Below are 26,249 nucleotides of genomic sequence, written 5' to 3' on the forward strand. Positions count from 1 at the left end.
TTTTACGTGTATTTTCAGGTCCACAGTCAAGCTGATTGTCAAATTACTTTCACATTCAACCTCTTGTGCTTCCTGTATTAGTGTGATGCAAATTCTGTTATGGAAATAAGTGGGTGTTATTCTGTTTTTTATTTCCTAAAGATTGTTGTTACGTGTCAACAAAATATTTTGCTTTTCAACATAACTATCTTTAATGTTATGGCAATTGTCACTGCCTCAGAAGATTTCCTCGTTATCTAATGTGTTATTATTTCTTAGTATATCACTTTGACCAATACTCACTTTTCTTACCTCCCTGAAATTTATCATGCTGGTGGTAATTTATTGACTGTAGCTGCAATCAAGTATTTGATATCCAAATGCCTCTACTATAACTTTATTGGGACCTCACTACAAGCAGTTGAAACATACCACAAAAGATAACATACATTAGTCCCCCTCTGCTCCTCTGTCCCTATTCTGTTATAATTCTTCCATAATTTACCTCCTATTCAGTAGCAGTACAGCCTTCAGAGACTCGGATTTTGACCATATTTCATATATTTCATCAAATCCTCAGTAGACACTGCTTTACTTTACATCTTCTTGTCATCCTCCTCCTCCTTCTTCTTCTTCTTCTTCATCTTCTTCTTCATCTTCTTCTTCTGCTGCTGCTGCTGCTTTCAGCTGGTCATCCCTGACATCAAATCTCATGGGGAAAACTGGGCAACTGGAATATCTGGGCTACTAACATATGCCATTCCTATTCATACTGAATGTTGAATTTCTAAATCCTCTTCCTGGTATCCCCATCTGGTGCAGTTACCAGTTTGAGCAGAGAGGCCAGTTGGAAGGTCAGAGAGAGGTACTGGTGGAAGTAAAGCTGAATTGACAGGGCATGAGTTGTGCTTAGGTAGCTCAGGCAGTATGAGCATTTCCCACAGAAGGTGGGGTTTGGGTCCTGGTCCAACATAAAGTTTTAATCTGCCTGGAAGTTTCAAAATGTCATGCAATTTGCTGCAGAGTGAACGATACATTCTGAAATACAGGACTGTAAAGTCTGTCAGATGAAATAAAAAAAACTTTAGACACAGCAATTTGTTTTATAGCAACTCTTTGATGAAAAGTATATTGCATCTTCTCCTGTGGCTCTTTTATCAATTCATTACAGATAAGTGAAGAGATAACACCCCCTTTAAAAATGAGGAAACTTGATACTTTCTCTGGTTCTATAAAGATTGGAAGAAATTGGCCAAACATGTCACAGAGTTGAAACGCAGGAGCATTGTAAAGGGGTTGGACAAAAATATGGAAACACTGTGAGAAATGCATGCTTGAACATAAGTGCAGAAGCTAGCCAAATATCACAGGTGGCGATGTTGTGTTTGATCACAAACAGCGCCTGTGCAATAGTCTCAATGCATTGCAAGTGTCAGTCATGGTGAGAACAGTGCTCTGTGTAGTTGTGAGTGGATTATGTCAGAACAAAGTGAATGCAAATGTGGACACATGGTTGGTGCTCATATGGTGGGTGCTTCGTAACCGAGGTAGACAGTGTGTGTGGTGTTTCAAGGGGCACTGTGCCAAAGGTTTGTACTGCTTACAGCAAAAGCAGAAAATCATCATCCACTACATTCTGTACAGTGAGAGAAGAGCTCTGACAGTTGGCAGCGTAGTTGTCAGTATTCAACATGGAAGTGCAGGGGGCCAGCAGCTGGCAGGGCTGGTAATGAACTGAAGACCTTCTGCTCCCACACATCGGCCCCATGACAGCCAGAGCTACAGAGCCTAAGAAAGCTGTAAGATTCATTGAAGCATTGTACTGAGTGATGTGTTCCTTCTTCGAATATTTTTCCTCATGTGTTCGCCTCCTTACACACACACACACACACACACTCACACACACACACACACACACACACACACACAAATAGACAGAATTTCGACATTAACAAGGTACAGCAAAACGAACAAATGTTAAGTGTCAAATATCAACTGAAGATGTTACCTTTATTTTTCATGCGGGAGAACAGAAATCTCAAATTCATTATCATCTCTCATCACAACCCTACAGGCTTTGCTATCTTTGCTGTTCTATGGCATTGTAATGGCAGTGGTACAATGAAATGTGTAATTTTTTGGCCATGGTTCTGTGATTACGTATGAATTACATACAGCATTTTCTGAGGCTTTCACTAATTCCAGAAGTCATTTTTTGCATATTCTGTTCAAAGCTTATTTTATTATCTTTCAAGTTGTTGACTAATTCAATCTCTGTTGGTCCAATGTGGCCAGGGGACATGGGCTGGTACATACCTTTCAGTTGTGAACTTTAAGATATTTTATTTTATTTCAAAAGCAGTTAGTTTCGGCAATTCATTTTGCCATCTTTAGGCACCATACACTTTTTTCGAATCAGCGAACTTATTGCATAGCACCATAAAACTGGATATCGTGAATCCCAGCTGTTGTACAGTTGCCGGCCGGAGTGGCCGTGCGGTTCTAGGCGCTACAGTCTGGAACCGAGCGACCGCTACGGTTGCAGGTTCGAATCCTGTCTCGGGCATGGATGTGTGTGATGTCCTTAGGTTAGTTAGGTTTAATTAGTTCTAAGTTGTAGGCGACTGATGACCTCGGAAGTTAAGTCACGTAGTGCTCAGAGCCATTTGAGCCATTTTGTTGTACAGTTGATGCAGTTGCTGTCACGTTTTAGTATGAATCAGCTGCACAATGTTTGGGATTCACGATACCCAGTTTTGTGGCACTATATGATAAGTTTGTTGATTCGAAAAAAGTGTATGGGGTCTGAAGAGGCAAAATGAATTGCTGAAAACGGTTGCTTTCAAAATAAAATAAAATAAAATGTCTTAATAAAGTCTGTGGCTGTTGGTAAAGTTTATTGACTTGAAAAGTTGACTAATGGTGCCTCATTTAATTGTACAGAATGGTATGGTGTGTTGTCCATTACATGAAACGTTACCAGAATTGGCATTTGGTAGCAAACTAGTAACAGACCCGTCTTTAAATTTATCTGCATTCATTTCCTTGTGGTAATTGACGTTTTTTTTTTACTGAGAAATCATTGTAGCACTGGGCACAAAACCACTTGTAGAGTCAGCATAAACTATAATTAGTTACCCTCCCTTACTAGTTGGCACACTCAAAGTTCAGTGACACATGTTATCTGTCCACACAATGGAATGCGCAAGATGCACGTTGAACGATGTCTCATCAAGCCATATTACATGCTCCAGATTCATCATTAGCAACTCGTGCAGGAATTGACATATCCATGCGACAGTGACTCTACGTTCCATTACTACATTTCTTCCAGAGAACTTTTTCCAGTGGAAGCCAAAATAATTTTCTTTTTTAAAAGTAATGGAGAGCCGTGTTGCTTTGCCTGTGAACAAACCATCATCAAACAGTGATGCCATCAATTTTTTAAGTGTCAGATAGTCCTTCCTGCTATAGTATGTGTATATAAGTTGCCTGATAGCACGTTTGTCGAAGTTGTTTGTTTCAAGCAAGTGACACTGTTTCAAGCAAGTGACACGATCTCTTCCTTGACTTTAGAGGCCTCACAATAACAGGGCTCCCAGCTGAATTGATAGCCTCTTTATCATTTGTGACTCTCTTCATTGTCACTGTAGAGATGTTCAGTGCTTCTGCTGCCGTGTCAGTCACTATACCACTGGTATCAATGGCCCAGCATTATCCCTTTCCCTTTCAAAGTAAACACGCAATCTGTATGTAATTTCATGTGCTTGAGAATTCAGTGTAGCTCCTTTTCCTAAAGTCCTCTTCTCTCCACTATATGAAGCCATTTTGCAAACACATGGCAAGAAACACTCAATTTCTGGAATGCACATGCACACACACAAACGGGAATGAAGCATTTGGCACCACTAACTAAAAGGACGGCTCACCTAGCACTATGGCAACACTGGGCTGTTGCCATGGTAATGTAAACGAAAACTCGTGATCTGATTGGCTGTGATGGAGTGCGTGAAGCACATGCACCAAAGTCACTACAACTGTCAGAGCTCTTCTTTCACCATACAGAGTATAAGTGACAATGTGAACGAAAGTGTGTGTTGAGTGATGGTGACAGATGGTCCTTGAAGATGATTGTGATGATAAGCGAGAAACGACAGCTGCTAAAGTCAGTGCAGAACTGAATGTCCCAGTTTTGAACCATGTCAGCACCAAAACAACATGAAGGGATTTCCATAGGCTGGGAATTGCAGGGTGAGCTGGAATTCCGAAACCATGTACCAGTAATTCAAATGGCTGTAATAGGAAATGTTATGGTGTCAAAGCCATAAAGCCTGGCCTGTGGAGCAATAAAGTCAGTGATTTGAGACATAAAGGAATTACAAACATTACCTGTGAGTGGATATTGATTTAAATCACTGGGGAAAGTTGAAAATTTTTGCTGGACCGGGATTTGGACCTGGGCGTCCTGCTTACTAGGCAAATGCACTGACCACTGCATCATCCGGACACAGTGGTCATCACAACTGCACTTACTACCCTCGCATGCCTCCCCTTGGACCATAATTCTCAACTTATTCACACACTATTAAGGGGACACGCCTCTGAATGGGCTGCAATTTTAGCATTATCTTCACCCTCATAGTGTAACTGATCTATAAATAACAGAGAGCTCAAAATTCTTGTACACAATTAGGCTCATTAGTCAAAGCATTTCCCAAAATCTCATTGTGATATTTATTATATTTTGGCACTGACAACAATATTTATAATAGTACAAAAAGTGGAACACTATTTCACTGCAATACCATTTTCTGTGAACCACTGACTGCACAGCTTGGAAAAAGTGTCAAGAGTACAGACAACATTCACGTTAAGATTTTTATGCCTCCAATTTCCTTCCCTGATGCTGATCTTTGAAAAAGACAAGTAATTTACTTTACTACAACAAAAATATTTAAAAATGTAGCCCTAATATCACAGACATCATCATCATCATGTTATAAATTTTTCAGGAAATAGTAGGCACGGGAGGTAGAGGAGGTCATTCTAAATGTGTGTAGCAATTTTTGAGAGTTTAACTTCAGTCATTTAGGAGGAAAGTGTACCGGAATGATGTGATGAAAATTCAGTTTTTTGGTAAATCGCAAAAGATGATTTACAGATTTGTTAACTTACCACTATGCTTGTTTAAAACATTCCAGCTGCACACTCCAGTTGTCCTGTTTCCTTATACTCCATACTCTTTCTCTTCATTCTTTTATTTATCCTTGACTTCATGGTAGCAGCTATTGTAGCTGTCTCTGCTGCGGTTACCCACTGCTTATCAATAGCAGTTAGAGCTGAAGCCATATTCCTTCCAGTCTTTAGGTTCAATTTCTTCATAACATTGATCCTTGAAATCTCCCCCTCATTGAATGTTGTTATTGCATCTGTTACACCAGTCTTCAGCACTGTCAGCCCAACAAATTCAGTTTAGGGTATTCTTTCCCATGTACAGCTGTTGAAGCTTTCATTTGCATTCCTAAGTAGATTTTTATTTGCCAGGTCCCTATATATAGGCCTAATTGCCTGCAATACAGCAAGTGGTAAGGAATGCTTGTGGGTATATTGTATGCCTGTAGCATCGCTCAACCAGTACTTGCACCATGAATCTTCCCCTTTTGGACACAAACCATGATGTGGAGTGTCATCTGTTGACACTCTATGAAACCATGTTGCCTAAACAGCTCATCTTGTGTTATGTTTTATTGCTGTCCATAATATTGAGTCAAAGAATCAATTTCACTTTCTGTAAGACAACCTGGACCACCTGTGTGTTTTCCACCTAACGGTTTTTTCCCTCTGAAGTCTTTACATAATTTTCTCAGCTGAGCTCGCATTCGTTTTGTACATGCCAAACACATTCAAGATTTTCTATCAGTGTGTCCCCATATGGTCTATCATTAACAACAGTAGTGTGTCCTTTACAGTCTCCAGCCCCAAGGTAGCCTATATACCTCACACCATGACTGACCTCTGATCTTCTAAAAATGTTTAGAATTCCTATTGTTTTCATGTTTCCACTTTGGCCATTAAAGTTCTTTACACAAAAAATGGGTACCAATAAATTTACTTGAACAACCCTGGCAATATTTTGTTAGACATTCATAATACAGTATCGTACCAATTTCAATAAATGTGGCAGTTACAACCACATTCAGAGAAGTATGACCTCTCTTCTGCCAAGACCCATCAAATGCTGCTACAATGTTTGTATTCTCAGACAAGGCTACTGCTTCTTCTGCTGCTCTTTTCATTGAATGTTCACTTACACCACGTAAAGCATTGTGTGTTAATTTATTGTCTCTGTCAAACCTCAGTGGAGGGGAAGGCAAATCCATCACTGCACAAAAGGTCTGGGCTGCTGTCCTTCCCCTTCCAATACATCACATTGCATAAGCAAGCCGAATATTCACACTGTAATGTCAACTGTCAGTGGCTGATGATGTCATAGTGTCACTGTGAATCTTACACGAGTTACAGGCAAAGATTCTTCCTTGTGAAATGTCCTCAGAAACATCAATACTATCTTCACAACTGCAGCACTTACATTTCACAGCACTCTTCAAAAGTCTTGACAGCATATTTAGGTTCTCAGTAGCATTTTCGTCGCTATTGCTTCTCACAGTACTCCTAGGCTTGTTCTTATTACATTCAGAAAGTGAAAGTTTACGTCTAGAAGCACTGCCTGTAGACACAGTTTCTGTGGGCGACTTTTGAAGCAACTGATGATGTGTATTATTCAGTTGTGTTTGGAACTGGTTACCACGAAACTTTCATTTGGGGCTAAATTTCTGTACTCTTGGCATTTCTAGAACAGGAAAAACACACACACACACACACACACACACAAACACACACACAAAACTACACACAATAACTACAAAAACAATCAAAGATGAAATTCCGAAATCATATATTTACAGATCTTTGTTTACATTCAAACCAAAGCCTTCTAGACATGCCTGTACTTTGGTTCCAGGAGTCAGTGCCTTCTAGAATATACTTGTGTTAACAATCCGTAACTAATGGCGGAAAAAACGGAAGAACAAAATAATGCATCATGTGTTCTGATGCACTTCAAACTGACAGATGGGCGTGGCCCCTGTGCAACATTATGTTCAACCTCAATTTTAGAACCAACAGAAAATGATAATGCCCATAAACTATACATTTTTGAAAGTGGCATGAAATGCTCTTTTGTATAGACCAAGAAAATTTTTTTAAATTTTTGGTCATTTTCAAGAGCATGTCCCCTTAAATCCTAATTACTTGTGGCATTTTTCCCATTTCCCGTAAGAGTTCTAGCCTGTTGTGCATCTGCACTAAAGATATCGTTGGCCTTCGTTGCCTTAATTATACATATTTGTTGTGTGTGTTCTACCACACGCCTGTGGACAAGTTAAAGAACAGACATTAAGGTGAAGATGACCATTGACATGTCAGAAAGGCAGGCACCACATATATTGAAAGTATTGTTTTAAACTGTTTCCAAGTTCTGTCAGAGTTTACGTATGGCATACGCTGTCCCAAGCCTACAATGCAGTCTGCCTGCTGCCGAGTGTGAAATGTAGTGGATGTTCAGTAGGATTTGGGCAGTAAGATCCTCATATTCCATGGACCCCATGGTTACTCTGCAAGGCCTCATTATTGTTAAGTATTATATGGCCGTCTTGGCTGATCAGGCTCATCCCATGGTACAGTATTTGTTCCCCAATGGTGTTGCTTTGTCCCAAGACATCAGGGCCCCTGTTAAGACAGGTTGCATGATCCAACACTGGTGAACTATCACTGATGAATTATCACATCTCCCATGACCATCAGTCACCACGTCTCAATATTATTGAGCCTCTGAGATCTATTTTTGGAGAGAAGGGCGAATGATCGCTATCCACCTCCATCGGCGATAGCTGAACTTGCCAATATTTTGCATTAGAAATGGTATAAGATTCTCTTGAAAACTACACAAGACCCGTATTTATCCATTCTGAGATGACTGGATGATATTTTGAATGCCAACAGTTTTACTTCACTTTATTAGGCATGGTAATGTGTTTTGTTTTTGGTGTATCACGTTTTTGTACACCCACTGTGTTTGAGAAAAACACAAGCTATGTTGATGCAGTGTTACCTCTCTGGGCAGTGGCTGCTGCATGGCCGGTATGGAGTGATGTATCAGAACTTTACCATTTTAGTGAAGTATAGTAGTCATTGAGCCAATGATGGGTTGAACACAGTAGTGTTGTCTGACCAGACAGTCCCGTGGGATGTATGCTAGTGCTTTCCTGTGATCTCTGAATCAACTAATCCAGATAAGAAGGAACAAGGAACACTGAATGTGAACCAAGATGCAACATTGTGTACTCCATTCCAGGTTTTTTCTAGACTTGAAAGTCACATCAAGTGGATGAAAAATCAATCCACCAGTTTTGCTATGTTTGTACGCCAAAGCACCAGAGAAACTGGAATAGGCACTTGTATTCAAATACAGAGATATGTAAACACCCAGAATATGGCACTACGGTTGGCAATGCCTGTGTAAGACAAGTGTCTGGCGCAGTTGATAGATAGGTTACTGCTGTTACATTGGCAGGTTATCAAGATTTAAGTTTGAACATGGTGTTATAGTTGGCGCACAAGCGATGGGATGCAGCATCTCCAAGATAGCGATGAAATGGGGATTTACCAATATGACCGTTTCACTAGTGTACCGTAAATATCAGGAATCCGATAAAACATCAAATCTCTTGACATCGCTGTTGCCAAAAAAAGATCCTGCAAGAATGGGACCGACAACGACTGAAGAGAATCGTTCAAAGTGACAGGAGTCTAACCCTTCCGCAAAGTGCGGCAGATTTCAACACTGGGCCATCAGCAAGTGTCAGCGTATGAACCACTCAACGAAACCTCCTTGATATGACATTGGACTGATGATGATTGGAAACATGTTGTCTGGTTGGAAGAGTCTTGCTTCACGTTGTATCAGGCAAATGGACGTGTACAGGTCTAGAGGCAACCTCATGAATCCATGGGCCTTGCATGTCAATGTCAGCAGTGGACTGCTCAAGCTGGTGGAGGCTCTGTAATGGTGTGGGGTGTGTACAGCTCGAGTGATATGGGCCCCTGCTACGTCTAGGTACGAATCTGACAGAGGACACTTACATAAGCATCCTGTCTGATCACCTGCTTCCATTCATGTCCATTGTGCATTCCGACGGACTTGAGTAATTCCAGCATGACAATGCGACACACCACACATCTAGAATTGCTGGAGAGAGTGGCTCTAGAGAAACTCTTCTGAATTTAAACACTTCAGCTGGCCACCAAACTCCTCAGGTATGAACATTATTTAGCATATCTAAGATGCCTTGCAATGTGCTATTCAGAAGAGATCTCCACCCCTTGTACTCTTACGGATTTATGGACAGCCCTGCAGGATTCATGGTGTCGATTCCCTCCACCCCTACTTCAGACATTAGTCGAGTCCATGCTACATCATGTTGTGGCATTTCTGCATGATCGTGGGGGTCGTACATGATTTTAGGCAGGTGTAGCAGTTTCTTTGGCACTTCAGTGTATAAAACTATTGTGATAAAATAATGCAAAAAATTATGCAGAACTTTTTAGATCTAAAAGTTGTTTCTGTTGCTCAAATTAAAATTACCATATCAAGTTTATATTTCTCATATCACAAATCCTCCTTTGGGGATGGGGGGTGGGGGAATTCTGTCACATTCCAAGTAATAACTTCTCTTACTTTCTTTTAGATCTCTGCCAATCTCTTCAGGACACTTCCGCCAAGTGAAAACCCTGATTTTGATCCAGAAGAAGATGATCCCACGCTGGAAGCATCGTGGCCACATTTACAGGTAGGGTCAGCATCTTAAATGTTACAGTCACCCTTCCACCTGGCTGTCCACCCACCTCTCTCTGTCATACCTGTCTTCCACCTTTCAGTCTATAACGGTAACTTTCTCCTCACGTCCCACTGTCTCTCATGTTCGTCACTCTTCATGAGTTCCTTACTTTTCTCACTAGCCCGCATTGTTAAAGCATCACAGTGATTTTTCACAAATCCAAGTAATGCATGTTTTATTATTTCACATTTTTCCTTGTATTGAAACGTTAACATATGATTGTTCTTTCAGCTGGTATACGAGTTTTTCCTGAGGTTTTTGGAGTCGTCCGATTTTCAGCCAACTATTGGAAAAAAGGTCATAGACCAAAAATTTGTACTTCAGGTATGCAGTGGACATATACTTTTAAGTTAATCATTAGAAAATTCAGATACACACACATATATATTTCAGTTAAATTCACTGTTCATTCTTGAACCTTTTGAATTGTAAAGAAATATTATAGATGCTGCAAGCTACATTTCCATCCCTGCATTTTTGTGTGTTGGTAGTTTCTATTGGAACAAACAGACAGAAAACTTTTCAACAGAGATAATAATTTGGCATTTACATGAGTAGGGTATGCATGAAATATAATCTATTGAGTACTGGATTGGTGAAATATGACAGTATTTAAATAAGTTGATTATGAGAATATCCCTTTGTTCCAATTTATACAGGATTAGAGGATTATTGAAGGTTAAGTAGGTTATAAAACTGTGTAGGTCAGGACAGGGCAAACTTCACGTGTGCAGTATGTGTGGTCTGCAGGCAGGCCAAAGCCCCCGCCTGTCACTTGGCTTTGCTCATTCCTGAGAAGTACTTGGTACTGTGTGACATTTCATTTAGCATTATAGTGCAGCAGTTTGCGATCGGCACAACTCTTGAGTTCAGCAGAACCGTGATGTCAGCGCCGTTTACCCTTTCGTATTTGTTCTCGGTATGAAGGACATTCACAGATCCAGTGGCTGTTTGCTCAAAAAGAGGCAGTCTAGTAGTCTATCATCGCACTCCTAAAAAATGTGTGGGAATAACAGAAGAGAGGGATGAGAATTCACAATTTGCGACAGGTACTGGTTATTTGCTACAAAACAACATTATAGCACCATACAGAAAGAATGTAAACTTTTGGATGACAGTGAAAGAGCAAAAAATTACAGTGATGAACAGGTGGGATTCATTTTTCTGTACATCGAGAAGCACTTTGCTAAGTTTACAGGCAGGGAGCACTTGAAGAAATTGGTAGTACGAAGAGTAAACTTTCTGAGGTTGTTCTCATTACTCCATTTTCAGTTGCAACAGTTTTCTGTGGAAATGAATGAAGAGTATGGAGACTTCATAGCAAAGTGCTTTGGTTAAGTCGAGGGACATGCCTGGAATGATTTTCTGATTAAATCTTGCTGTTGTTGAATGCATGAAGAAAAAAGCGGTGCATGAATGAAAATTAGAACGTCTGAATGGACTGCAGACTTGGCATTTTAAATGGACTTGATTGCACACTGCCCACAGTAAGATATTCCAAGGTAACTTCTTTCTGATTTGATAAGAGTGCATTTAAAAAGAAAATCACATTGTAGAGGGGATACATTCTGACAAAGACAGTCCAGTTCCATAAGCTGATTGACGTTAAAGAAAGGGCGGGGTCTGAAGGTAAGCTTGTGGCTCTGCAAGAATTACAATGATAGGTTTATAGAGTTTTTGAGGTCATTGTCAGTCTTACATCTGTTTTTGAGCCCATTTGCCTTTTCAGTTGAAAGCGCCCCCGTGTGTGTGTGTGTGTGTGTGTGTGTGTGTGTGTGTTTTTCAGATGTAATTGGTGGACCTGCAAGATACGTCCATAATGAGGTTGCAAAAGTGCTACAATATTCCTAGTGACATATTTGTGTGAAAGACCTTTTTCAATTATGAAACTAAATAAGTCACTATTACATAGCAAATTGAGTTCAAAGAAATTGTCTGTCTGTATACCAACAGTTTGTACCAGATAAAAATTAAATTATGTTTTCAGCCTGCCAAAAAGTATAAATACTGAAAACTTGTTTTGTTTGTGATATGTCATCGAGAAATGTGAAATATAAAACAATGTCATATGCAATACGACTGTACTACCATTTAAATATGGTGCATTCACTTTCGTACCCTCTTCCCCCTCCTCGCACGCAGTGCGGCATGGTTGGGGGGGGGGGGGGGGGGGATTTGAAGCGAAGCTGAGTGCTATGGGACTTGGGTCCAAGCATGGTCTGTGAACCAAAATTTTGGCCACCCTGGGTGTAGGTGGTATATTTCATACATAAAATAGATATTCTGTGTTTGGGTATCTTGAAATTTTTTTCTTCTCATATAGGTGTCAACCCGAACAAAAATACTGTTCTTCCTTTACATTACATTTCAGGAAACCTGCAGGTAGGATTGCAGTTTTTTTTGTTACCATCCTGGTTTTGTTAACGAGATTCTCTCTCTCTCTCTCTCTCTCTCTCTCTCTCTCTCACACACACACACACACACACACACACACACACACACACAAAGGAGTAAAATGAAATTTTCTGAAGAGTAAAAGTTTGTCATGAAACTTAAATTATATTCAAAAGATCATTCCTATTATCACAGTTTAGTAAGAAAAAGATAAATGAATTAATTGACAGCACAACACAGCTGTAACTGCATAGGGGCTGCTGTTGTGCTGTACACAGTATTATTATTATTGTTGTTTTTGTTGTTATCAATACTGTTAGTGTCATTTTTGAAGCAATTAATGAAGCATTTTCTGGACTGTCAATTCAGACGTAAGGAGGGCAGCAGTAAGTTATTTATGAACAATAAGTATAGTACACTAGACCATACATTTTAACTTCATTGGTTTTAAATGGGGTTGCAGTGTGCAGGTCAAGCAAGTGCTGCATTGGAAAGGAGTAATGCAGGGGAGAAGTTTTTGTAACTAGTGTCTACATTCACTGTGGATACTTAGCATTCTTATCCGAGGAGTTGTGGGTAGCACTTGTGAAGCACCACAAATTCCTTTGTCATTCATTCTAACACACACACACACACACACACACACACACACACACACACACACATCATTCATCTTAAATCACTTTAAAAATGAAAATGTTCCAAGAAGTGTCTTTCATTCCACAGTTTAATTAGTTGATGAGTTGATAATGTGGGGGAGGGGTGGTTTAGGGGGGAAGGGGATGGTACTAGGTAATGTCGAAAAAAGTTGGGAACTACTGGTATGTAATAATAAAACTATAATGTAAATAATTCATACATGGGTCCTATCTAAATTAAATTTATGAACTTCAAACAATGCAACAAATTTGTGTTTAATGCACAATAAGTTTTAAAAGTTGCAAAGATAAAAGATTTTTTAAATACATTTCAGCCTCAGGTCTCGCAGATATCATTATCAGTTCAGGTGGTTAAGCAAGTCATCATCAGATGTGTTGTTCAAAAATAAAGGAAAAATGGTATGCTAGAAAATACTAGGGAACTAAATTACAAGGTTGAACTAGCTTCTATACACAACTACATGCACATCAATGTATTACTCCATAACATGTCAGAATGTAGCTGAACAGGCCAGGAGAGGCACTCCAATGCAAATATATCTTTACTTCAGTTGTTGGAATTTAGGCTACAGTTAACTGCTTAATACAGTAAAGTTGCAATTATTTTAAAAAGAAGATTAAAATAAATCTCAATAAAATTTTTGAGATATACCTTTCTTGAAGTGAAAACTGGTAAAAAATAGTGTTACTACTGCTATAAATATGCTAGAGATACTCAAGTTGGTTAAATGAAGCCTACCTGCAGAGGTTGCCCACAACTATGAAACTGGTCACCAACAGCTGGAAGTTTACATGAAATAATCGTATTAAAGAACTGTTGAACAGAGTAACTGCAAGACAGGTTCGAGGAGGCAGAAAAAGAATCCCACAAGTAATAGGGCAAGAAGTAGAAACAATAGACAGCATAAGAGATTAGAAAGTACTTGGTAAAGGCTTTGTTACAGAAGTCACTTTGTTCATTTAACAGTTGCGTTTTTCTTTAACCATTATTTATTCATTTATTTCAAGCTCTACAGATGTTTCCAAATGGCCTCTTGTGGGAAGACAATGACAGTTGTCAAATTGCTGTTTTTGTTTGCTACCGTATGACAATTTTTTAAAAAAACAAGGAACAAAGTCTTTTTATCACTGCCAACATTACAGTGTTCTCTAAAGCAGACATCAACAAGACCTATTTAAAATTTCAAACAGACACAACATTTTATGTTACTTATACATGACTTTTGAGTAATTTTTATGTGCTACTCCTCCATCGTGCCATATTTCAAGTCAGATGTGACTGTCTGTACAGAAGACTACATTTGTTTTATTCTTAGGGAAGGGATGAGAAATCTATTCCGACACTTTTCCTGTAAGTTGATAATTGTCTGTCAGTTATTTTTCAATAGTCAACAGCAATTGAACGCCTTATAGCTCAGGAACTTTCCATTTCCATTGCTGTGTGTTTTAGTATCTGAATGACTGCCTTGTTGTTGAGATATACAGATACGGAGAAGGGCAACACAAATGGTCACAGGCTTGTTTGACCCACAGGAGAGTATTGCTGGCATGTTGAACTTAACTAACAGATTCTTGAAGATGGATAGAAACTATCCTGAGGAAATCTACTGACAAAGTTTCAAGAAATGGCTTTAACTAATGACACTAGAAATATACGACAACTCCCTACATATCACCCCGAAAGGGATTGTGATGATAAGATTAGATTAAGCGGTGGGATGTACTACCTGCTGTGCATGTCAGTTGTTCAGAGTATAGGTGTAGTGTAGGTAGGTGGTGATTGCTAAACTTGAAACACTCCCTGCTCCCCTTTCATTTTATCGTTACAGTTATTTGGTTATTAACCTAAATTCATAAGTAATACAAAGCCACTTTATAATGCAATTTTTTGTCATTTAATCGCTCGTAGTTGCAGTTGACAATACAAAGCAGGAAATGCGTAGATAGCGTGTGATACCATTCCTGCCACCCCCACCTTTTTCTTTTATGTAATTTATAAGAATTTTATTATTTTAGTTGTTTATATAGTTGATCCTGGAAGGCATAATCTTCAGCAGTATCCAAAAGAGTTGGAAATAAATAAATATATATATATATATATATATAGTTATAATAGAAGGAAACATTCCATGAAGGAAAAATATACTTAAAAACAAAGATGATGTGACTTACCAAATGAAAGTGCTGGCAGGTCGACAGACACACAAATGAACACAAACATACACACAAAATTCAAGCTTTCGCAACAAACTGTTGCCTCATCAGGAAAGAGGGAAGGAGAGGGAAAGACGAAAGGATGTGGGTTTTAAGGGAGAGGGTAAGGAGTCATTCCAGTCCCGGGAGCGGAAAGACTTACCTTATGGGGAAAAAAGGACGGGTATACGCTCGCACACACACACATATCCATCCACACATATACAGACACAAGCAGACATATTTAAAGACAAAGAGTTTGGGCAGAGATGTCAGTCGAGGCAGAAGTGCAGAGGCAAAGACGTTGTTGAATGACAGGTGAGGTATGAGTGGCGGCAACTTGAAATTAGCGGAGATTGAGGCCTGGTGGATAACGGGAAGAGAGGATATATTGAAGAGCAAGTTCCCATCTCCGGAGTTCGGATAGGTTGGTGTTAGTAGGAAGTATCCAGATAACCCGGACAGTGTAACACTGCGCCAAGATGTGCTGGTCGTGCACCAAGGCATGTTTAGCCACAGGGTGATCCTCATTACCAACAAACACTGTCTGCCTGTGTCCATTCATGCGAATGGACAGTTTGTTGCTGGTCATTCCCACATAGAATGCATCACAGTGTAGGCAGGTCAGTTGGTAGATCACGTGGGTGCTTTCACACGTGGCTCTGCCTTTGATTGTGTACACCTTCCGGGTTACAGGACTGGAGTAGGTGGTGGTGGGAGGGTGCATGGGACAGGTTTTACACCGGGGGCGGTTACAAGGGTAGGAGCCAGAGGGTAGGGAAGGTGGTTTGGGGATTTCATAGGGATGTACTAAGAGGTTACGAAGGTTAGGTGGACGGCGGAAAGACACTCTTGGTGGAGTGGGGAGGATTTCATGAAGGATGGATCTCATTTCAGGGCAGGATTTGAGGAAGTCATGAGATCCATCCTTCATGAAATCCTCCCCACTCCACCAAGAGTGTCTTTCCGCCGTCCACCTAACCTTCGTAACCTCTTAGTACATCCCAATGAAATCCCCAAACCACCTTCCCTACCCTCTGGCTCCTACCCTTGTAACCGCCCCCGGTGTAAAACCTGTCCCATGCACCCTCCCACCACCACCTACTCCAGTCCTGTAACCCGGAAGGTGTACACAATCAAAGGCAGAGCCACGTGTGAAAGCACCCACGTGATCTACCAACTGACCTGCCTACACTGTGATGCATTCTATGTGGGAATGACCAGCAACAAACTGTCCATTCGCATGAATGGACACAGGCAGACAGTGTTTGTTGGTAATGAGGATCACCCTGTGGCTAAACATGCCTTGGTGCACGACCAGCACATCTTGGCGCAGTGTTACACTGTCCGGGTTATCTGGATACTTCCTACTAACACCAACCTATCCGAACTCCGGAGATGGGAACTTGCTCTTCAATATATCCTCTCTTCCCGTTATCCACCAGGCCTCAATCTCCGCTAATTTCAAGTTGCCGCCACTCATACCTCACCTGTCATTCAACAACGTCTTTGCCTCTGCACTTCTGCCTCGACTGACATCTCTGCCCAAACTCTTTGTCTTTAAATATGTCTGCTTGTGTCTGTATATGTGTGGATGGATATGTGTGTGTGTGCGAGCGTATACCCGTCCTTTTTTCCCCATAAGGTAAGTCTTTCCGCTCCCGGGACTGGAATGACTCCTTACCCTCTCCCTTAAAACCCACATCCTTTCGTCTTTCCCTCTCCTTCCCTCTTTCCTGATGAGGCAACAGTTTGTTGCGAAAGCTTGAATTTTGTGTGTATGTTTGTGTTCATTTGTGTGTCTGTCGACCTGCCAGCACTTTCATTTGGTAAGTCACATCATCTTTGTTTTTAAGTGTATATATATATATATATATAATATATTTAAAAAGAAAGATGATGAGACTTACCCAACAAAAGCGCTGGCAGGTCGATAGACACACAAATAAACACAAACATACACACAAAACTCTAGCTTTCGCAACCAACGGTTGCCTCGTCAGGAAAGAGGGAAGGAGAAGGAAAGACAAAAGGATATGGGTTTTAAGGGAGAGGGTAAGGAGTCATTCCAATCCCGGGAGCGGAAAGACTTACCCTAGGGGGAAAAAAGGACAGGTATACACTCGCACACACACACATATCCATCCATACATACAAGACACAAGCAGACATTATATTATATATATATATATATATATATATATATAAAATGAAAAATGTGTACTTGTGGAAAATGACTATCTTTGGAAGAAAAAGTGAGCAAAATGGGATGAAGTTCTACCTACACAGCGATTAAATTTCAGGGTGCAGTGAAAATACTTTCAAAATTCTGGACTTGGCTCATAAGTTTGACATTTTATTTATTATTAGTTCTGTATACAAACTGATGTAATTAAAGTGTCAAATCTTGATTTCAGTGTGAGACACAAGTAGAACCAAGATATGTTGTTTCACTTAGCCTTCATCAGTCTCTTATTTTTAGCTAATATTAAAACAAACAGATAAACCTTCGAGGATCTGTGGGTAAATGATGGGGATGATATTGAAAAATTTTGCCTTCTAATGCACACACATATTTCAGATTCATCATGTGGTGCGTTAGGTTGGGCAGGTATGCGATTCGAGATGAAAGATGGTGATTAAACAAGATACCAGAGATTTGGGAAAAGTTTTCTATGTTTATACACAACTTTCAAAAAGTCGTATACTCTGGAAGAAGTAATACAATAGACGAGAAATTGGAACGATTCTATGTAACATTCAGCTGTTCTCAGTGTGTATCCAGCAAACCAAACAGGGCATGAAGATAAGTGTACCTGTGGATTCCAAGGTATCATACCTGTGCAATTTAGAAATACACATTTGGTTGGAACCAGAAGTGTTAAACTAAGTAGCAGACTTTCTAATTTGTCGAAATGAAAAGGCAGAGAATTAGTTTACAAATATTGGCTTGCTGGAATAGTTAGGAAGAAAAACTCGTTCTTTTCTTGGGACAGTAAAGAGAAACAAGCATGAGATTTCTCCACCAGTAAAGAAAGGAATGTCCACAGTTCACTTCAGACAAAGCCATACTCAGGTTTCATATATTCATAAAAAAGGAAGTCTACGATCTTGGCGTGAAGCTGGCATGAGATTAATTCAATAGATGGAGTAAACAGAGGTCATCCATTACAACAGTTTTATGATGACACAAAAGGTGGAGTCGGTATTACCAATAAGTTGACCACTTTGTGTAATGTTGCAAGAAATGCGTGCTGCTCATGTGGAGGATATAATAAGAGTTGTTAGGAAAGGGCTCTACAACTGTAATTAATATTATCAAGTAAAATAACTACTGTGACTTTATGATTGTAACCTTTTATCCACGGTGTTCCCCACACACACACTCTTTGTTAAAGGTTACAGTGCATGTAGTTAGATTCAAGTGAGGAAAAGCAAGTATCCCAGAATTAAACTACACGAAGTTTTCTTCTTGCCACAGAAAACAATTTGGGAATGACAAAACATAGGACTCTGGGGATAATATGAATTGCTAGAACAGCCATATATGCACATGTGGAGAACATAACTTCTTAGTGCACAGTCAAGCTAATTATGTTTCCATATGTTGGTGAAAAAAGGTCATTGCAATTGGGAAACCTTAGTTCTGCACATGCTGAATAGCAAAATACAGGTTATTAAATGTAACATCCATTGCTGGAAAGACTCCTTCCAGTTTACCTCAAAGGTTTCAAGTCATTCTATCACATTTACTGAAATAGCATTACCATTTGGTATGTGGCTATGTCCTATGTCTGTAACAAATTACAAACCAAAGGGTAAGAGAGACCCTGCAAGACCAAGGAAAAGATCAGAACGATAACAGTGAGTAAATAAGCTGAAATGGGAAGTTAGAAGAAAAACTCAGTATTTACGCAATCCTAGGTTGATATTGAAGGATTTAATGTTGATGATTTTGTGTGTTCATTTAACTTACAGGGTGGTCAGAAACAGTCCGAAAAAATTTGTGAGGGTGTTGCAGGGTAGCTTATCATGAGAAATAATTGTTCAGAGAAAAGTTTGATACATTGCGCTGTTTCCGAGTTGATTAGCATTGAGGTTAGCACAATGAGACTGTTGCGTGAGCAAATTCAAGCAGCCCACCAGATGCAGTTTATGTCCATGATTCTATAGTGTGAACAACAGTGCAAGAGACTGCTCAGTATTTGGTTCGGTTTGACCCTTACTAGCATCCCATGTCCAATTCTTGTATCACTCTCTTATTCAGTTTTAGGAATCCAAATGGAGAACATGTTAGGCGATACCGTCTGGCAGGCCACTTGAATTTGCATGTTCTACGGCCTGATTGGCTAACTCCAATGCTAATTATCTCTGAAACAGTGCAACGTATTTAGTATTATTTCTCAGCACAACCTACCCTGCAGCACACTTACAAACTTTGCAGACTGTTGCTGATCACCTTGTATAATTGTCAATAGCTCTATGTGTACATACTTACACAGAGTAGTGTGAGTTGGAAGTATCGGGCAAATTAACCTCATCAAGGAACTTGGATAAGGATACTATAGGTTTAATTTTTTTATGAACATTACTCTGCATTTGTCCACATTTTTATGGGAGCTGCAACCAAAAATGAGCTGCAACTCATTACACCAAATAAATAATTTTCCAAAGAAGGAAAAGAACTAAGTGTCATCATTTACTGTTCTTTTGAAAAAAAAAATAATTTGGCATGGGTAATTATGACTGTGCACTAAAGTTGACAATAAACAGGAATACATAGTTCTCTTAATTTTTGGCTTTTGTTGGCATATTAAGTTTTTCTCTCTTTCTGTAATTATTGGGTTTATTCAAATTCCCTTTTCTGAATTTTTCCCTGTGCATGTTTCTTCCTGTCCTATCTTCTGTATCAAGTCTGTTGCCATGCAACACTTTTCTACTATTGTTAGTTCCGAAGAGGAAAAAGTGCCTTCTATTTTTTGGAAATTGTTGAACTAGGACCTAATTGTTCAACTTCAAGACCTCAATTTTACTTGAGTGTTTCTCTTGCTGCCCTGTTTTAATCCATTTCAGTGGCTATGGCTCAGAGCAGTCATTAGTAACAAGATGATGTCCCAGGGGTGCAGTCGACTTTTTGCAATCACCAATATGACAGTACATTTAAGAACCCAGATTCAGACTCAGAAGTCATTCACCCTGGTGGTCCCTCATTTACCAGCAAAAGCCTAAAAGCAAGTTAGTCTCTCGCTAGTATATTAAACTAACTCCTCATTTTCTCGACTGCTGTTGTAGCATAATACATAGTGTAAAAGACTGGTAAACAAAATGTGGCTGGTTCGAATTCTGTCATGTTTGTTTAAACCATCTCCCCCCCCCTCTCCCCCCCTCCAAGTTATTCCTTGACATGTAAATTTTTAAATTTTCTATTTGATCTCATTATGTCTTCTTGCCTTCTTTTTTTCATTTGGAATCTTTTTCCATATGGTTTTAATTCTTTTTATTTATATATCGTAATATTTAATCATTTAAAAATACCGATCAAGTGACTTAAAAAATGAAAGAGTTACTAGTATTCATATTAACAGTCACAAAATTTATTTTTATTTGCCAGGTGATGAATTATTGTTATCATCATCTTATTTTTTATTTATAGGGGGGTATAAATCATCAAACACATACTTGAAACACAAATTGTTCTCACACAATGTACAAAGTGTAAAAGCTATCTTTCTACATTTACATAGTTTCTTCATCAAATTCAATGGGAAGCACACTTTATTCACATTACAAAATATTGTATTTTCATCACTTCACTTCGATCTGTATTGGGCATACCTTACCACGTGTGGTGTGCGTACTGTAAGACCTTCGGTACACACACCATCAGATTATTTGACTTGTCACTCTAACGAAGTAGGCGAGTGTCAGCAATATGCCTCGTGGTCTTATCGTGGCGTATTTATCTTCTGCCGTTAGGTCAGACGATAGAAATGCCACTTGCACGCTTAGAGTAGCAGATTGACGGTGACCAACTTTAAACAGAACTTGATTAATTTTCACACACATTTATTAAAATAGTGACAAGCATAAACCTTACGTAACTTGATTCTGGATGCTATTTACAATTAACAGTCTGAAGTTCCTTTGGTCTTGGTATGTTAATCTTATTATGCGCAGACTGAAACTTGACTATAGACTGGTGCGGACTGGTACAGACTGGTGCAGACAAATGCAGACTGGTGCAGACAAATGCAGACCAACTAATCGGAGGTCTGTACACTCGTTATAATACCTTGCATGTTCATGTATCACTGCGTGAGTGTGATCCACGAGGAGAAAAGGTTCTACGTTAGCAGCAATCTCATTGGCTGCGTTACATATTAATACGCGGATCGGCGGAAGCAGAATTTGGTCCATCTCTAAGGCAGCGCCATCTCATAGTGCGGAGACGGATGAGCGCTGTGCCTGCGCTGTTGTGCTTAGTGAGGCGCGCTCTAGTGGGAAAGTTGTGTATGCGCTGACTACGCGGAACTATGTACACAACACCATGTTTTAAAAGGCTGGTGCATACAGAATCCAATGAACAATTGAATGTATTTCGATTATGTCTTCACTTGTAGCAATTTTGCATTTTTATCTTGAAGTAATTCAGCTGTGGCGCTTTTTAATAATATTTTTCACCTGACGATAAAATTATACTTCACATGGCTGACACAGGGAGTGCAATTTGGAGGAACAGTTTTCACAATGCATGAAGCTTTTCCAGCACTGTTCGCAAATATTTCATTGTATAATCTTAGATTAGATTAGATTCAGTTCTTGTTCCAAAGGCCCATAAAAGGAGATGATTCTTGTGGGTGTAGAACATGTCAGAAAGTATAAAATAAAAACATAAAACATTTGAATATAATACTTACTACCCTGATCATTTGTCAGGAGATTGTCAAAATAGGTGAATACAATGTGGTAACCTGCAACAGCTGATATTCACAGAATTAACACGCTGTTAGAATGAAACATTGTTATGCACTATAAATAAATTTATCATACACAAAATACCTAATCTTGACTGTTGTGACCAAGTGCTGTCAAAACCGAAATCTAACAGACATTTTTACTTAAGTTGGCTTAACAGTCTCTGTTAAGACATTCATCTAAAGAGTAGAAGGAGTTGCCTATCAAAAAGTCTTTCAAACTCTGTTTAAACTGTGCTTTATCGGAAACCAAATTTTTATTGGTTGCTGACAATTTATTGTGTGTGTTACTGAATATTGGACCCCTTTTTGGACCAAGGTAAGTGATTTCAGGTCTTTATGTACATTGTTCTTATTCCTGGTATTGACACTATGTATTGAGCTATTGGTTGGAAATAGATATGTATTACTTGCTACAAATTTCATTAAGGAATAAATATACTGAGAAGCAGTGGTTAGAATACAAATTTTGTTGAACAAGTTTCTACGTGATGGTCTTGAATTTACACAAATTGTTTCCTATCGGACCATTCCATGAATCAGAAAGTAACAAAAAAGCGTTTCTTTTAACATATCATTTCATTACAGATTGCAAATATTCTGTACTGCTCTTTTGTTAATTGTCTTAATTTTGAGCAGGTGACAAACTCATTTCTGCAGTCTGACTCCAGATGTTCAGTTTCCAACCTCCTGCATACATAAGAATACACATGGTAGCAATTCACCGGTGAATGTCAACGCATATTGCACTGCATGTGAATGTGTACCTTTTACCAAATTTCTCTTTCATGCCAAAACTGTTTTTGATCCCCTGAAAATCCAGTGATTGATGATACATGGATTCATCAGGTTTTATTTTAAAATTCTTTGCCCATTTCTCACTTGCAAAGAATGAAAAGTTTTCTGACACCGAATGGTGATAACCATTGTCCATTGTTGTGGTGTATGCGTTGTCACTTGGTCATGGCACATCTGAGCATCCTTAAATTTTTCAAATGTTTCGGTATCAATTGGACACAGCTTATCGAATTTAGTTTTTCCTTGTTTGATATCTTGTTTCCATTTCCTCGAGTATCCTTTCCTGCGTAAATGAGAGAAACCACTGTGTTGGATACTTTTCAATGAGTAATTTGATGGGTTTCAGCGACGGCACCTGCTTTTGCTTTGTATTTTAATGTAATGTATGTCAATGGAAGTTCCTGACAATTCAAGAGTATACCGCGAAGAACAAATTTTTTGTGTTAATAGCGGATGAGGAAATCATAAAATTAACTGATAGTAGTATAGAAAAGATTACCTCATCATACAAATCCTCTTTGTCAGTCTCACTGTCTAAAATTAGATCTTTTCTTGAACAGTAACTCTCTCCATCACAAGTGAAATCATTTCCCCTGCAATTTGTTCACCCATTGCTATTTTGTTTGCATTTATAAAATTGGGAGCGTTATCAGAAAGGAGAGATCTCTCCTCGTAAATAGACAATGCATAACGTACGGTATTTGTGAAAGTTCTCCTTTTTTCATCAGATTCCTCCATTCTTATGTCATGACATTTTCTGGTTGATAAATTTGCATTGTCAGACATTTTAAATACTAAACACTCAAAACAAATGCAAGAGGAAAACACAAAAATATTGAATAAAAAAGTACAGATTTGTGATTGGTAACTGCAAATCCACCAATGATTTTGAGCCCAAGGGAGAAATGAGAGGAAATATGAAAGTTGATACAATGGTTAAAATCTCTTGACAAAAGGATTAGAAAATTTAAAAATGCTAAATTTGAAGCAAATAACCGAAGAAAAATAACAACATTTAAAAAAAAAGTTAAACAAATATGACAGGATTGGAACATTCTGATTCCCAGTCATTTATGCCATCCGTTACGCTACGACAGCAGTAAAAAATCGAATGTTAATTTAATGTACTAACAAGGTGAAATTGTTTTTTGGCTTTTTCTCGGAGGGCCCACCAGGGTGAATGGCTTCAGGGTGTGATATCTGGGTTCTTAACCTACACCACCATATTGGTGGTTGCAAAATGTCAGGTGCACCAATGGGGGCCTCTTCTTATAAGAGATAAGAATAAAACATACTATGCAGCCCCTTCTTCAACTAGGGAATTGTTAACAAACATAATGGGAAGTCCGGATTTGGATATCAGCAATATTACGAAAAGGATAGATTGCTACTCACTTTAAAGCTGATACGTTGAGTTTGCTGACAGCCATAGTGAAGACTGTTACACATTGAGCTTTTGATCAAAGCCTTCTTCAGAAAAGAAAACAAACTCATTCATACAAGTAAGCACACCTCACACACAATACCACTGTCTCCAGCAGGAGTAGTTTGAGATAGCAACCATGTGTGCGTTAGGTGTGCTTGTTTGTGTGAATGGCGGTGTGCCATCTTTACGGTGAGTAGCAATGTATCCTTTTCATGATACTGTTAACAGAGAATTTATTCAAATAAATGTTTTGTATGATGCCAGTTAAAAATACTGGATGAACATACCAGCTTCAATGGCCTCACTATGTGTGGCTTTATTAACTTAGATTCCCATTGAAATAATTGCTGTTTTCCATTATGAAACATTGATTTAAGATGTATTGTATTTGGGTGACAAAATAGTAGGGAGTAACTGTAATCACAGTAAACCTGAAACATATTTTCTGCAGATGGACTTATTCTTCTACACAGATAGAGATCCAGTTAGATGTAATATCAATCATGCCAGCAAAATTTGAGCAGTCGTGCACAGTATTTTATTTTCTCATGAACATTTTCACATGCCAGTGAAGAACATTTTTAGTCAGATTGATTTTGTAAGTATATAAATAAATGTCATGAATTTGAAGCTTTTATCTAAGCATGTGCCTGCAACATTATATTCTCTCCATAATGCTCTTTACGGTTATTTACTGTTTTTTCAGCTGCTGGATTTGTTCGACAGTGAAGATCCTCGAGAACGAGATTTCCTTAAGACTGTGCTTCATCGTATATATGGCAAATTTCTTGGGCTCCGTGCATTTATTCGTAAACAAATAAATAACATCTTCCTAAGGTAAAACCATTAGTCATAGAAAATTCTTAGTTATTCTGAGATGCATAAAAATGTTAATTCCTATAAAAACAAAACTGCTTACACAAAATAACAAATTACACTACAGGACCATGTTTCATTATAAGCATGTATGTTCATAACTTATAATAGAAGGAAACATTCCACGAAGGAAAAATATACCTAAAAACAAAGATGATGTGACTTACCAAATGAAAGTGCTGGCAGGTCGACAGACACACAAACGAACACAAACATAAACACAAAATTCAAGCTTTCGCAACAAACTGTTGCCTCATCAGGAAAGAGGGATGAGGCAACAGTTTGTTGCGAAAGCTTGAATTTTGTGTGTATGTTTGTGTTCGTTTGTGTGTCTGTCGACCTGCCAGCACTTTCATTTGGTAAGTCACATCATCTTTGTTTTTAGGTATATGTTCATAACTTACTTGATTGGTTTATTGTTTTCCATTTAAGCTGGAATAATACATTTTAGAATTAAGTGTCAAACTTGGGTAAAAAGATGTTTCATTTCAAAACAAATATTTCACTCTGGTATGTCTAATGTGTGCTGTGCTGGAACTCGTAACACAATCCTTTCTTTGAGCATTGCTCTAACGTACTTAATAGAAGCTCTCCTCCATACCTAGTTGGATTAACACTCCTGGAAAGTGGAAAATACATACTGACTGTAGTGAAGCTGTGAAACCGTGTCACCAGTCGTGCACAGATAACATTGCCCACAAAAGGAAAGCTTGTGGGTTCAAGCTCCAGCATGTAATCTTAGCTTTCCACAAAATATAAAGGGTTCCATTCGTAAACAAATGTGTAACAGCATAGTAAGTTAATGTGTGTACTTAGATATTGCGATGTCCCAAGTTCTCAACATTTGTTATCTGTATATAACTATAAATAAGGGATTTGATATGCTAATTTGAAGGTAACTCGGTCTGTGGCATTATGAACTATTGCTGTTGCGTGAGCTGCCTAGTTGTAGCCCAGGAATGAAATGCCATTGGAGTGCCTTGAAGTGTATTCT

General features: G+C 38.8%; 1 protein-coding gene across 2 annotated transcripts in view; it reads left to right on the forward strand.

Moving 5' to 3' along the window:
* Positions 1-26,249, forward strand: part of LOC126175442 (serine/threonine-protein phosphatase 2A 56 kDa regulatory subunit epsilon isoform) — a 279,631-nt gene that overhangs the window by 155,867 nt on the left and 97,515 nt on the right. For both annotated transcript variants that reach the window (XM_049922253.1, XM_049922247.1), the window contains exons 3-5: positions 9,786-9,887; positions 10,167-10,259; positions 25,086-25,216. In XM_049922253.1, the coding sequence (XP_049778210.1) occupies positions 9,786-9,887; positions 10,167-10,259; positions 25,086-25,216 (326 nt within the window). The remainder of the gene's footprint in view (positions 1-9,785; positions 9,888-10,166; positions 10,260-25,085; positions 25,217-26,249) is intronic.

This window comes from Schistocerca cancellata, chromosome 1 (assembly GCF_023864275.1).
Source record: "Schistocerca cancellata isolate TAMUIC-IGC-003103 chromosome 1, iqSchCanc2.1, whole genome shotgun sequence".
In the NCBI taxonomy this organism is placed as follows: Eukaryota; Metazoa; Arthropoda; class Insecta; order Orthoptera; family Acrididae; genus Schistocerca; species Schistocerca cancellata.